Source organism: Durio zibethinus, chromosome 19 (genome assembly GCF_047325235.1).
Source record: "Durio zibethinus cultivar Kanyao isolate XHJ-2024 chromosome 19, ASM4732523v1, whole genome shotgun sequence".
In the NCBI taxonomy this organism is placed as follows: domain Eukaryota; kingdom Viridiplantae; phylum Streptophyta; class Magnoliopsida; order Malvales; family Malvaceae; genus Durio; species Durio zibethinus.
Window position 1 is genome coordinate 7,057,485 of NC_143180.1, and position 14,554 is coordinate 7,072,038.

The 14,554-nt window shown below is 30.5% G+C and overlaps 3 protein-coding genes and 1 non-coding gene across 4 annotated transcripts; all 4 read left to right on the forward strand.

The window, feature by feature from the left end:
- The first annotated feature begins 365 nt into the window (after positions 1–365).
- Positions 366–4,742, forward strand: LOC111310352 (serine carboxypeptidase-like). The gene is made up of 9 exons (XM_022909728.2): positions 366–727; positions 1,795–1,963; positions 2,145–2,264; positions 2,439–2,582; positions 2,700–2,850; positions 3,067–3,155; positions 3,711–3,969; positions 4,078–4,211; positions 4,309–4,742. Exons 1-9 carry the CDS (start codon positions 396–398, stop codon positions 4,432–4,434), a joined length of 1,524 nt encoding a protein of 507 aa, XP_022765463.2. The 5' UTR covers positions 366–395; the 3' UTR covers positions 4,435–4,742.
- A 748-nt stretch (positions 4,743–5,490) lies between these two features.
- LOC111309860 (uncharacterized) lies at positions 5,491–6,087 on the forward strand. The gene has a single exon (XM_022908859.2). The coding sequence runs from the start codon at positions 5,605–5,607 to the stop codon at positions 5,986–5,988; it is 384 nt and encodes a 127-aa protein (XP_022764594.2). The 5' UTR covers positions 5,491–5,604; the 3' UTR covers positions 5,989–6,087.
- Positions 6,088–10,173: 4,086 nt separating this feature from the next.
- On the forward strand, positions 10,174–11,683 carry LOC111310353 (dehydration-responsive element-binding protein 2A-like). Its single transcript, XM_022909731.2, has 2 exons — positions 10,174–10,390; positions 10,653–11,683. Exon 2 carries the CDS (start codon positions 10,794–10,796, stop codon positions 11,568–11,570), a length of 777 nt encoding a protein of 258 aa, XP_022765466.2. The 5' UTR covers positions 10,174–10,390; positions 10,653–10,793; the 3' UTR covers positions 11,571–11,683.
- A 2,136-nt stretch (positions 11,684–13,819) lies between these two features.
- Positions 13,820–13,910, forward strand: TRNAY-GUA (transfer RNA tyrosine (anticodon GUA)). The gene is given in 2 exon segments: positions 13,820–13,856; positions 13,875–13,910. It is a non-coding gene; the product is annotated as a tRNA-Tyr (tRNA).
- The last annotated feature ends 644 nt before the right edge of the window (positions 13,911–14,554 follow it).

The window sequence follows — 14,554 nt, forward strand, 5'->3', positions numbered from 1 at the left end:
TTTATATTTTTAATTAAATTTAAATGTAAATTTTAATAAAATTAAATTAATATAAATTTTTTATTAATTTAAATTATTATAATTATAATAATTTTTTTAATCGTAACTATAATAAATTTTATTATTATCTTTAATTTCACGGCGTATATAAATATAGCTTTTGTATAAAGTGAATTTAATTAATTTACACTTAATGTCCAAAAAAAAAATCCTTTTCAAAGTTCAAATCTCCGATAAATCCAACTACTATTCCCCATTAAATCAGACCGTCAGTTATCGGAACTTTGTGTTTTTTGGTTTTTTTTTTTTTTTTCTCTCTCTTTCTCTCCCTATATAAATTTTCATTTCTCCTACGATTTCTTTTCACTTCTCTCAGATAGAAAAATACCCCAAAAATGGCGAAACCGAAAATTTTATGTCTATTTTGCTTGTCCCTTCTTTTTCTCATTTCGTATTCCGCTGCCGCTTCCCCCGTACTAGACGACCTACGTCTCGCCGGATCGAGTTTTCCATCTGTGCATGCAAAGAAGTTGATAAGGGAGTTGAATTTGTTTCCTAAAGAGGAAGTCAACGTCGTTGAAGAAGGCCGACTTTCGTTACCGGAGGGTTCGAAGCTGGTGGAGAAGCGGTTCAAGTTCCCGAATTTGGAAGCACCTGGTGGGGTTTCCGTTGAGGATTTGGGTCACCATGCTGGGTATTATCAGCTTGCTAATTCTCATGATGCCAGGTATTTGGATTTTTTTTTATTCTTTCTTTCTTTTTTGATTTTAATGAGGTTTTTTTTTTCCTTTGATTCGGGAAGGGGTAGATTCGAACGATGCTTTTTGAGTAGGGGATCAAGCACCGATCACTGAGTTAAATGCTTGGCTTCATGGGGAGATTTTAAACGCCCTTGAATTGTAGTTATTTTTTTATATTAATTGGTGAATGAGGTGATTACTTAGCTTTTAGATGGCATTGTGGGTTTTTGGGATTTAATAATTCAAAGTTTCAAACCGATGAATTGGAGAATGAGGTGATTATTCTCTTTTATAGGTGAAATTTTGGATTTTTAATTGGATTTTTTTTTTTGTGGGGAATTAGGCAAAATTTTTGCTTGATTCCTATTATTCATGGTTAAAATTAAATTATGAAACTTTTCAAAGTGTCTTTGTTTTTCGATAATTTCATTTGGCCTCTCGGGTTGAATCTCAAAATCCTTGAATGTTTTCGGTTTCTGGGTGAAGTTCTGTATGTAAATTCTCCCGATGCTTGGTAAAATCAAAACACTTCTTTTTTTTTTTTTTTTTTTAATTTTCTTAAAACTGTTTCCTTTCTATTCTCAAACACCCTAGTCTTGCATAAATGTCTGTGCAGTTAAATGTTTTAGTCAGTGAATTTGGTGATTTTACATGTTTTATGGAGGTTAATGGTTGCCATTGGTATTTGCTTTTGTTTTTTTTTTTTTTTAAATATTATCTGCATGTACAAGACAATCACTGGATTTATTAGTTTAAGAATCATATTTTTCGATCATGTTTTCCAGATTGAAGCTTTCTTGTCACGCTACTAGATTAATTAAACCTTAAAACTGTACATACATTCTTCATTTCATGTTCTATTATCAGTTTATACGGTCAATGATTTTTTTTCCTAGTTTTCAATTATTTTTCTGAAATGAATGAAAAAAATTATTAACTACCTTTCCAGTGGGTTTATCATAATTTCTAAAGTGCTTACTTGGTAGATCTGTCCCTTGCTTTTCAACCTCTAAATATTACTTATATTTCCCTTTTCAATTTCTGTTTTTGGCAGAATGTTCTACTTCTTCTTTGAATCACGCAATAGCAAAAAGGACCCTGTTGTAATCTGGTTGACTGGAGGGCCAGGGTGTAGTAGTGAATTGGCTTTGTTTTATGAAAATGGCCCTTTCACCATTTCTGATAACATGTCTCTTGTCTGGAATGAGTTTGGTTGGGACAAGGTACTTGTCTTTTTGATATTCTTCCTTCTTTGGTATTTGGCGTTTGGCCAATTAATTATCACCTTGAATTACAATTAATTTCTTATCTTTCTGAAACTATGTAATATTACAAAGTTTTAAGTTCTAGATGCTAATATTGATGTACTTCTTTTCATCTTTCCTCTTTCTTGGTTGTGTTTAGGCATCAAACCTTCTATATGTGGACCAACCTATTGGTACCGGCTTTAGTTATAGTTCTGACAGAAGGGACATTCGTCATAATGAAGAAGAAGTTAGCAATGACCTATATGACTTCTTACAGGTTAGTCTGTTTACCATTGCATCTTATTTTGGAAGAGGAGGAATTTAGCATAATTATTTACTGTTCACTGAACAATTATTCTCAATATTGTTAAAAGTGAATAAGCGTAATTCATTATGTTGGGGAAAAATGAATACATTTGTTGTTTTGACTGGGCTCTTTTCATTATGTTAGGCATTCTTTGCAGAACACCCTGAGTTTTCAGAGAATGGCTTTTATATAACTGGAGAATCATATGCTGGGCACTACATTCCAGCTTTTGCTGCCCGAGTCCACCGAGGAAACAAAGCTAAAGATGGAATTCATATAAACCTAAAGGTGTGTTACTCATTATATGATGTCAAGCTTCTACATTTTATTTTAGTAATTTCTCAAATTTACAACTTGTTTGGAATCAATTCACTTTGCTTACTTCAACTACGTTGCGGTTAACAGGGATTCGCTATTGGAAATGGCCTGACTGACCCTGCAATCCAGTATAAAGCTTACACAGATTATGCTTTGGACATGGGGGTAATTAAGAAAACTGACTATGATCGTATCAACAAGCTGGTTCCAGTTTGTGAAATGGGAATAAAGCTTTGCGGTAATTTTTCATCTGAAATGGCTTCCTCTTTCTTATGATCATTCTCTACATTTTTACCTCTGTTGTTTCAAAATTCAAAGCCTTGATATATTATTTGATGCTTTTTTTCTTTTTAATTTTGCATTATAATTTAAAAGATATATAACAGATTGAATCATTTCTGCTTATCTCCTCAATGATTTTTCTTTCTGTTTTTTTTTTTTTATTTTTTTTCAGGCACTGATGGTACAATTTCTTGCATGGCTTCTTATTTTGTCTGCAATACCATATTCAATGGCATCATGGCACTTGCTGGTGATACAAATGTAAGATGATTTTTTTTTTCTTAATTTTAATTGGTATCTTGTTCAGGGAGAGCCATGGCTTGTCAATTTTTTTACTTTATTATTTATTCAGTTATTTGCTTTGCTCAAGTAACACGTTAAAATTACCTTTTAATGCTTAGAAATACATTTTGTGAATTATTTGCATAAACGGTTGTGGTCTTTCTTGTTTTGGCTGTAATATCCTGTGTAGTAGAATGTGCTTCTTTTCCTGGCATTATCAAACTTTGTATAAAAGATCTGGAGAAAAGTTTTTGTGCAAACAATGTAATTTGCCTGATTAGAAAAGAGAAAGAAAAACAGTTTATTAATGATAGAGTAAGGCCTGAAATTGGTCTTCATTTCATTGATATTCTTCTTTCTTCAGAATTTTTTCTTTATGAGCAAAGGATATGTAGAAAATTTTTTCCCATTGTTAAACCATGTACTAAGAACAAACTCTTTGCTGTGAATAAGCTGTTGAGAAGTCATCTGCGTCTTGATACCTTATGATTTTTTGGATAAAATTTGAAATGCCCCGATGTTTTCTGTTTGCAGTACTATGATATTAGAAAGAAATGCGAGGGGAGCCTTTGCTACGACTTCTCAAACATGGAAACATTTCTGAACAAGAAATCTGTTAGGGATGCCCTTGGTGTTGGGAATATAGACTTTGTGTCCTGCAGCCCTACAGTGTATCAGGCCATGATGGTCGACTGGATGCGGAATCTCGAAGTTGGCATTCCTGCTCTCCTTGAGGATGGAATAAAGCTTCTTGTATATGCTGGGGAATATGATCTCATCTGCAACTGGCTTGGTAAGTACTTTCTGTTTCATGAGTTAGGGATAAGCGCATATTATACCAGATACATCTAGCTAATTTCTTTGTCAATTTGTATGTGGTCATGTTACTGTACGTGAACAGGCAATTCAAGATGGGTTCATGCAATGCAATGGTCTGGTCAGAAGGAGTTTGTAGCATCACCCGAGGTTCCTTTTGTAGTTAATGGCTCAGAAGCTGGAGTCCTGAAAACTCATGGACCGCTTGGTTTCCTTAAGGTCCTCTCTACGACTCTACCAATGTTATCTGTGTCTTTAATCTAGCTATATCGAATAGTTTGCAGTATGCTGAAATAGCTGTCTGATGATCTAACAGGTTCATGATGCGGGTCGCATGGTTCCGATGGACCAGCCCAAGGCAGCATTAGAGATGTTGAAAAGGTGGACTAAGGGTTCACTAGCTGAAGCTTCTGGTTCAGAGAAACTGGTTGCTGAGATGTGATTTCCATCACTCTCACTGGTTGCATTCAATGTAGTTGGCCTTAGAATGGGAATAACCATAGTAAGGCATCTCCATTGTTTCTGCATCAACCCCCTCCCTCCAAAAAAAGAGTTTCTTTGAATGCCTGTAAATATTTGCATGTGGATGCAATAGAATCCTGGTTATCTTGGTTTTTTTGAAGATTACCTACAAAAAGGAATCAAGGAATTTGTACTTTTCTTGGCTTCTTCTTCTTTATGTAGCTGGTTGAGCGTATGTTTAATAAGTTTTTTGTTTAATAAATAAATACATTGATTTTTGTTTAATAAGTTTTTGCTGAAGAGTTATATTATATTATATATATATATATATATATATATATATATATATGAAGTTGAGAAATTATTCATAAGCGGAACCTAAACACTCCACGGTGAGAATAATAAGGTTCTACAAGTTGGATTAATAAGGTAACATATTTCTTAAGAAGTATATTTAAAAAATAAAAAAATTAATTAAAAAAGAAATGAAATGTGTCAACTTTTTAATCTAATATATAAAATTAAAAATTTATATTGATAGTATATTAAATATTAATTTATATGTTAAAAATTATTTACTATAAAATTAATTTGAGTTTTTGAATTTCACCTGAAATAGTTAAAGCTTGGCAGCACCACCCATGTTAAGATTGGTGAAGCAAATAAATTTAGATATTTAAATTATAATTAATTTTGAATATTTGAGTGCAAAATTAAATCCAGTGCAATTAGAGAGTTGGTAAATTGGGAGGCTTGGCTTGGATATTTTGGGTCTTATTTTGATTAAAAAATTTAAATTATTTCAAATTTGTATTTCTATATTTCACAATTGAATTATTTCAACTCAAATAATTTCGAGTTAAAATTATTGAATTTTAGCTTAATACCCAAATATAATTTGTTATTGTTCTTCACCAGCTGTGCCATAGAATAAATTTTAGTCTTTTGTTATCTCAATTAAAACTTTTTCGTTGATTAAAAATTGAGAATTAAAACAAAAACGAAGAGTCGTGTGCTGCACGCGCGTCTGATTAAAATAACAAAAAAAGCCCTTTATATTGCAATTCAATGACTCATTTAAACAGAACGCCGGTTTCATTAAAAAAAAAATCTATATATTATAGAAATTGAACGGCGATAATCTCCAGCGATGGCTCGACCGACGGCGACGAGCACAACAAGCAGATCATCATCATCATCAACCTCCTCCGTGACCACCACCGTGACGATCGAGAACTCCTCGGGGTCCTTCTCCTCGTCGCGACCTCAAGAAACCCTCGTCCTCGAACTACGCCCTAGGAAAAAGAAAGTAACGTGGGAAAAAGGAACCGTAGACAACGAGTTCATGAACAAGAAAAGTTCCAAGATCTGTTGCGTTTTCCATAAAGAAAAGCCTTTCGACGAAGACGACAGTGATGATGACGACCATGATCATCATCATCATCATCAACATCATCAACATCATCATCGCCATCCATCCAACGGCCATGATTCTTCCAAGGATGTCTGCAGATCCAGCAGCAGCTGCACCTGATTTTGTTTTGAGTATGTTTTTCTGACAGTTAATTATTGATGTAATGAATAAATTTTCATGAAATTAAATTAATATGATTAATTAAATTTGATAGCTAAAGATGAACTTAACCGCTAAGTTACTGCTGAACTGGATTGATGTTTCCCTAATGTTTCGGGATGACTTGAGAGATTATCTGCTTATAAAATCGTTTTCTTCTGATTGATGACATAAGATGAGATAACCCAACTTTCCAAAATTTATTTCTGCTTACTGCTTAGTTGAGTTTGTCCAAGAATTCCAGCATCAGGAGTCAGGACTAAAGGTATGCTTCATAGCTCTGTTTTGTAATACGCATGTTGAATCTTCTGTCCTTTTAGGATACAATACAAAGCTATGTAATTTGCCTGACATTGTTTTTAACTGCTATGTGAGTGTCTGTTCATCTATTTCTTTTTCATTGCTTTTTTTATTTTTCCCTTGACAGACTCCACTTTTCCTCTAGCTTTTGTTTTTTCTGCTATTGATGTAGTGGCAGTTTACTGATCTATTGAGAGGGGGGGGGGGGGGTGCTGTTGGTTTTAGAGAGTTAGAGACTGAGTGAGAGGACTATAGATGGAGGGAGGGAGGAGATATGGAGATTGGAAAAGGGAACAGGGCCAACGGTGTTAGCTAAGTTGGTAAGATTCAAATACTTCGCTTGTAAGGTTTAGATTCGAGTCCCACTGCCAACAATTCTCCTAGGTGGTTAGGTGGGTAATTTGTAAATCCAATGTAAGTTATCCCTAAAACCTATGATGTGTCCTGGCCCTGAAATGGGAAAGCTTCTCCTAATCCTAAACTTTTTTAGTACCAATGAAAGGGGAACAGGGGATGTGGATTGAGGAATTGGTCGTCTGTGAGAGAGGGGTTAGAAAGAGATGATAACAGATCAGTAAAAAAAGGAAGTGTATAACAAAAAGGAGGAGGGTTAAGTGGAGATGTGTAGCTGTTAAAATGTGGAGGGTGGACTGGTGAATTGTTAGGCCGAGGGAAAGGAGAGATCAGAAGGTTGAGAGGATGGGAGTAGGCAGTCATGAAATGGCATCGGCGGCATATGGGGTGGAGGCCAGATTTCATTGGAGGGGTTTGCTGGTTCGTGGCTTTGGTGACAAAGGCTTGTTGATGGGTGTTGGGCGGCAGGGAGAATAGTGTTTGGTAATTTGGAAAAGGTGAGTGCAAACTTTGAGAGGAATGGGACTGGGGCTTGGAAATGTGCCATTCATCAGAGAACGTTTGCATTGCAGTGGAAATGATTAAGAAAGATTAGGAATTGGATATTGAGCTTTGTAACTTTGTTACTTTGTAATCTTAAGTTCAATTTGGATGAGTTTTAATTGGCACTTGAGCTAGACAAGTATCAGTTTAATGGCCTTTAGATTTAGTTTCGACTCAGCAATGCAATGTTTTTCGAATTTCAGTATCATTTTTTGTTTTATTTTGTGCTGATTATTTAAGATCTTTTTCTCTCATGCCAGCAGATGAAGGTTCCAATAAATTGTTGTATTTTTAATGAATTATTTTCAACAAATTGAAGTTCAGTTATCAGAATAAGAATTTTGTGAAAATTTAGCCAGTATTCTTGTATATAAAGTGGCCCAAATTTTGTTTCCAATAACACATTAACACTCAAAACTTTTGTGGTTTTCTCATCAAGGATTTCATAGGAAATTTTGCAGCCATTCTTATGTAAGTTACAAATAAGAAGAATTTTCTATAAAAACTTTTTTTAATTTATTATTTTATTTTTCACCCTTGCCCTTTGATTAATGCCTAAATAGCTGAATCTTTGAATGTACAAATAAGATGAAATTTCTATAAATTAATTATGTTATAATTGGTATTTTATGTTTTAATAATTTATCAAATCGTTTATGATTTAACTTTTTACCATTTATTTTCTTTACAAAATCCCACAATTATTCATAAAAAAGTCTCACTCTATAATGTAAATACGAATTATTCATAAAAGGGCTGACCCTATAATAATAAGGGTAAAAGGCCAAATTTATTGCTTTACTTTTCTTTGGGCAAATTTTATAAGTCATTTTTAAGTAAGTTGGTTTTTAATACAACATTTTTTATAATAAATACAAAATGACAAAATTAATAAAAATAAGGGTTATGATATATATATATATATATATATTTTTTACTAAGTAAATCTTAATTTTAAAATTTGAATATCATATTTATTGAATATAATTTTTTAAAAATAAATTTATGAATCAACTAAATTTATGAACCAACTGAATTAATTTTAAATTTAAAATGTTCTTTTGGTGTTCATTATTGTTTGTCTGATATTAAGTCCAGGTATGAATATAATATTAAAATTGCACCATTTCAAAAAATCAATGGTAAAATTTGATCACAAAGCTAAGTAGAGTAATAAATTTGGCTTTTAAACCTTCTTTCATTAAAAAAAATAAAGGTTAAATTTGATATGCAGAATTAGTAATTTTCAGTTAAGATTTGGGCCGGGAACAAAAAAATATCCATCTAAATTTACGTGGCCTTGCTAGCGATTTTTTGGGAATTCTAAATGCACCTCAGTTAATGTTATACCCATCCCACTTTTATATATACCTCTAAAATTTAATTTTTATTTTCTTATTTTTACTAAATATACCTCATTCCTTGATTTTTATTTTTTATTCCTACCATTTCATTCTTTTTCTCACTGCAATTCCTAAAATCGACTTTTTAAGAAATAAATATTCAAGAAGTTTTGAAAATTTTCGAAAATAAATATTCAAGAAATTTTAAAAATTTTTAGATATTCATTTTCGAAGAGCTCAAAACTTTTCAAATATTTATTTTCAAAAAATTTCATATCTTCTTAGATATTTATTTTTAAGAAGACTCAAAGTTTTTCAAAAATAAATATCCAAAAAAATATGAGGTTTCTTGGATCTCCATATTCGAGAAGCTCGGAGTTCTTAATTTTTTAGGTAAGATAAATCCATCAATAGGGACCTTTAATCTTTTGGTCATTAAGTATTAACGGTTCAATAATATTTGTAATATTTTTATAATTTTAATAGATGTGCATTTGAGAGAAATTACTAAAAGTGAAAAAACACTCGTGTAAATTAGTTACTGTACATGTACGATGGAACATGACTTCCTCATTGCACATGGTGCAATAACCACTTGCACAAGTGCTCTTCGCAAGTAACGATTTCTTTCAAATACACGTTTGTTAGAATTGGATAAATATTGTGACCATTATTTATCAGACAATACTTGGTCGATGATTAAAGGTTTTTACTATTGGATTTATATATTTCATATGTCAAATTTTGAACAGCCTATGCTAATAATATCAGTAGCAGATTGACAATTTTGACATTACCTAATTTTTCGATCACCAATTCTTACTGTCAAATTTATCAACTTATTAATGATATTTTTCAGTAACCTTAATATTAAAGATTTTAATTTTCTTATTATCAACGTTTATAATTAAATAATTTTTAAAAAAAGAATTATGTATTCTTAAAAATAAATTTCCTAGAGTTATACTGTATTCTCATAAATCTATTTTTGATAAAATAATGTAAGTCTTGGAAATAAATTTTCAAGAAATACGTTTTGTTTACAATAATTTATTTTCGATAATTATGTTATTTTCTTCAAAATGAGTTTTTAAGAACATAATTTAACACTGAAAATTTATTTTTAAAAAATATGAGATGATTTTTAAGTATAAAGTTATTGAGAATGTTTTTATTATTCATTAAGGGTAAAATTGATACTTGATATATGAATATTTTTGAAAAAAAAAAATTGGTGACTACTTAGAAGCCCCGTGTTTTCTTCTTTGGTCGGTCTGACCCATATTATTTTGTAACGAAAAAGTCCATCCCCAGCTAACTAACAGTCAAAGTCTAATATCTGCTAGCTAGTGGCAAATTCGAAATTGATGAAGAGAGCAAAAAAGGAAACCAAATCCTTCATAATTCCTTCGATACCAAGTAAACTAGGATAACTAGATAGGTTTGAAGAGATTTGGGTGAAACGTGGCAGATGTCTCCTGGTGACGAAGCATCCTAAAGACACTAAATCTGCCACGTCATCTACAAAAGTTATAAAAAAAATAAAAAAATAAAAATCTCAGAACAGAAATATTTAAATATCCTCTTAGACATCTCCGACACGTCTTCCACTCTTCTCTTCCACATTACTTTGTTTCTGGCTCTCTGTTTCCGGAAACTACAAAAGTAGAGTTCTCTTTGAGAATACAAAACAAAAAAACAAAACCCCAAAATTTTTTTCCAGGAAATTAGAAATCCAGTGTCGTAGGTTAATAGAGAAAAAGCTCAAGAAGGAACGATCTTGTCTTCTTGATCCTTCTGGCTCTTTTTTTTTTTTTGGACAGGTTCGTTTTTAGTTACTTTATTTCTCTTTCCTTTTACTCTCTTTTCATTTTTTTGGTTTTAGTTTTAGGGTTGTTTGAGTTTTGTTGTTAGATTTTGGGGGTTTAAGTTTGGGGTTTAGTTTGGTGCTGTAAGTTTCTTTCTTACTTGTTTTCCAAGAAAATAAAAAGAAATGTTCGGTTTTGGTTTTGCTTGTTCTGTTTCTTTTCATTACTAGAGGTTATTTTCGATATTGATAGTTTTTTTGTTTAATTCCAAATGCAGATTCTTGGGTTTGAAAGCCGTCTGAGTTGCTCTATTTTTAACTTGTAATTATCAAGAGGATTTCAAATACCTTATTTCTTTATTTACTGCATTGTTGCTTGCAAATTCTTCCATTGATATAAATTTGGAGAAATTGAAGACATGGGTTTTGTTGGTGATCAAAATCCAAAGGTGGGTTCATCTCTGTCTTTAGATTCCACAAGAAAAAAGAAGAGACGAGATGGTTTATCAGTTGATGATACTCTCAAGCTCTGGAGTGAAAATCCTGAGGCCAAACAAGCCAGTAAAGCGCCTGCCAAGGGCTCGAAGAAGGGGTGTATGAAAGGGAAAGGAGGGCCTCAAAATCAGAAGTGTAACTACAGAGGTGTTAGGCAGAGGACTTGGGGTAAATGGGTGGCTGAAATCCGAGCGCCTAACGGAGGGAAGAGACTTTGGCTTGGTACTTTTCCTACTGCTTTTGAAGCTGCTTTAGCTTATGATAAAGCTGCCAGGATGATGTATGGTGAGAATGCAATCTTGAATATGCCTCATGTTTCGGATATTTCGGAGGCTACTACTACTTGTACTGGTTCTGACTCCATTGCTGCTGCTGCATCAATCAACTCTGAAATTTGTCACAAATATGTGGGTGGTGAAAGTGAAACAACAAGGATAAACGCTCAGCTTCTTCCTGTTGATTCAGAAGCCCCATCGACCAGTGTCGCAATGATTTTGGAAGGGGATGAAATTCAAGATGCGAGTGATGTCAAAGCTGAAGTGAATACAGAGGCAAAACCTGAAGATGAGTCTATGAAGGAGGCAGATTATAGCTGGATTGACAGAATGGAGTTCGTTGAAGACATTCTAATGGATTTTGGAGGGAATCGTTTTTTAAGCGAGGAAGAGTGTTTTACTTATATAAATGAGCTTATTGGTTGAATTGTATTTTAGAGGTTTACATTTGATATGAAATTGTCAGTGTAGAAATTTTTCCCAAAGAAAAAAAAAGAAAAACTCATACAAAAAATCGCTTCAATCCCAAAAATCTTCTATTCTGAACCCACAATGAAATTTTTCAAGAAATGTATTCGTTTGCCCACCATTCCGTTAAATTTTAGTTAAAACATGGAGTTTAGAAATATCAAATAGTTACAATAGAAAAATGTGAGAATAAATCGTTTTCAACTGATAATGATCGATATAAATAGATTCAATTTGATAAAATCGGATCAGTTAATTTGATTTTAGTAATGATTGATTAAGTAAAATATTAAATGATTAATTTGATTGGTTTTTAATTTTTAAAATTAATAATTAAATCAATTAAATTGACGGATCTTGATTTAAAATTATAAGAGTTTTTTTTGTTAGAAAATTATAAAAGAAATTTTATTAAATAAATTTTTTTATAAAATTATTGTTCAAATTTAATTTTTGTTATCGAATCCACGGATCATATTTTAATTAAATTATTTTAAATTATTAAAAATAAATTATTTCAGTTTTTTTAAAAGAAATTAATTAAATAAGTTTTTAACTTTTTAAAATCCAATCTGCAAAATACAACTGCATATTTTTCTTTATTAGGAAAAAGACGGTTGAAAATGGTTTTAATTGTTATATATATTAAACGCTTTTCAACACCAAAACAAAACTAAATATGAGTATTTTTTCGTTGGTTCAATTAATTTTGAATTGAATTATCTAAAATTTAATTAACATAATTATATTATTTTATTTTTATTAATCAAATTGAATTTATGAATTTTAAAAATTAATCGACTAAATTTAATTTAGTAGGTTCAATTAATTTTTTCGTTAACCTAATAATAAATACATTTAAATTAAATTATATTTTAAGCTATTAATTTCTCATATTTTAAATAAATTAAATAAAATTATTCAACTAAATATTCAAACACCAAAATATTATGTTAAAAACTGTCCCAACTTATAAAATTAAATAATTTATTTCATATATTTTTCATATTATATTGGATTATATTATATTTCAGGTAAGATTTTGGTTAATTGAGGTTTTTAAATCGAATTAAACGAAAATTGAAATTTTTCTAAAATTATTTTCATTAATCAATAAAAATTAATTAAATAATTGATTGATTAATTGAAGTAAATAGCTTTGATCGATTAATTTAATCAAAACCGAATTGTGAACACTCCTAAAATTAAATGTTTATGATAGTAGTATCCTTATCTGTTCCAACTCTTCCTCATCATCATCAGCACCCTCCGGTATCACCTCTTCCTGTAATGCCTCAAAGAGATGTAGTTTATTTTAGCCTTTTGCTATTTTACAACAATGAAAAAAATTAAAATAGTCAAATAATAAAAATAAATTATAAATTATAAAAAAATTTATATTTACATATCAACTAAAATAATTTAATTTATTAAAATTTATCAAAATCAATGAAAATAAAATTATATTATTTAATATTAAATTTAATATAAATAATTATTTTTAAATGTATCATATTTTGATATAATTAAAATATACCGATTAATACAATCACCTTCGCATCGAGTTAACAACATTAAAATAAACTTCTATGCAAGTGAAGTGAAATCATTGGAGCCTTTGCATTTGTCCATCCCTCAAAATTATGTTTTCTATCATTATTTATTATCAACCAAAATTTGTGCAAAATTTTCTTTTCTTTTAATATCTTCTTCATCAATAATTTAACACGTTTAGATTTCTTTTTTCAATTTTTTTTTGAACTATAAAATTGTTATATACTAAATTTGGTAAATTTGACTTTCCATTGATTCTTTATTCTTTATTTATGTATTCTTTTTGTGGGTTAATATATTTGCATTTTTACTGTTTAGCAAAATATGCACATGCTAGGAAGTAGACAATTATCCAGAGATAGTTGCTTTTGATTATATTACTTCTTAATTAATTTGAGTTTTGATTTTCCTAATTAAATTTTTATATCAAATACTATATGTTATTATATTCTTTACTCATTGATATTGTAGAGATACATATTTTTAATTTTTGAATAATTTTTTGTATTTTATGAATAAAAAATTAAAAATAATGTATTTACTTTCATTAATAATTTTCATGGCATAGTGCGAGTTTCTATCTAGGAACTAGTAGTTTTTTTCCTTGTATTTCCGTTTAATTAATTATTTGTAATGTCATCAATCGCAACAAGCCGACCTTAGCTCAGTTGGTAGAGCGGAGGACTGTAGTGGGCTTCCCTCATGGCTATCCTTAGGTCGCTGGTTCGAATCCGGCAGGTCGGATTTTGCAGCCTTTTCATTTAGGTTTTTTCTTTCTTTATAGGAAATGAATATTGTTAAATGAAGTTGATTTTTTTTAAAAAAATTTTAGTACTCAAATAAATCTTCAAACTTTATTTTATAAAACAAACAAGCTCTCAACTTTTTATTACTTGAAATTAAAATTATAATCTTTTATTTCATTGTAATTCTACCCATTAAAGCTTTAAAATGGATGAATAATATTTAATTAATCATTTTTAAAATAGCATTGTTTCAAATATTTATAATTCAAATTCATTCAAATAAATCTAAGTAGGTATTTTTTATAAATTAAATTATTAAATTAAAAAACTTTTAACAAAATTAAATATTCTATATTGTCAAGAATTTAATTACAATAAAAAAAATTATAGCCTTAATTTTATACTATAAAAAATCATAAACTTATTTTCATTTTTAGTAAAAGTTGCAAGGCTTATTTGAGTATTTTCTTTTTCTTGTAATAAAAGGGGCGTAACTAATCATCAGGAGGAAACACCAGTCCAGCCACACATCTTAAACTCTTAACTGTGGGAATGTTCATCTTTCCTCCGAAATCCCATGTATGAGAAGCAAAATGTTTCATGTTCCCTTGTGTACGATCCTCTCTGGAAACATGGATGACA

What these genes read in the sequence shown, in the direction of transcription:
- LOC111310353 (XM_022909731.2), top strand. Translation starts at nt 10,794, where the DNA reads ATGGGTTTTGTTGGTGATCAAAATCCAAAGGTGGGTTCATCTCTGTCT.
- LOC111310352 (XM_022909728.2), top strand. Translation starts at nt 396, where the DNA reads ATGGCGAAACCGAAAATTTTATGTCTATTTTGCTTGTCCCTTCTTTTT. An exon ending in CACTTGCTGGTGATACAAAT is followed by an intron (nt 3,156 to 3,710) that starts GTAAGATGATTT and finishes TTCTGTTTGCAG; the next exon opens with TACTATGATATTAGAAAGAA. An exon ending in GACCGCTTGGTTTCCTTAAG is followed by an intron (nt 4,212 to 4,308) that starts GTCCTCTCTACG and finishes ATGATCTAACAG; the next exon opens with GTTCATGATGCGGGTCGCAT.
- LOC111309860 (XM_022908859.2), top strand. Translation starts at nt 5,605, where the DNA reads ATGGCTCGACCGACGGCGACGAGCACAACAAGCAGATCATCATCATCA.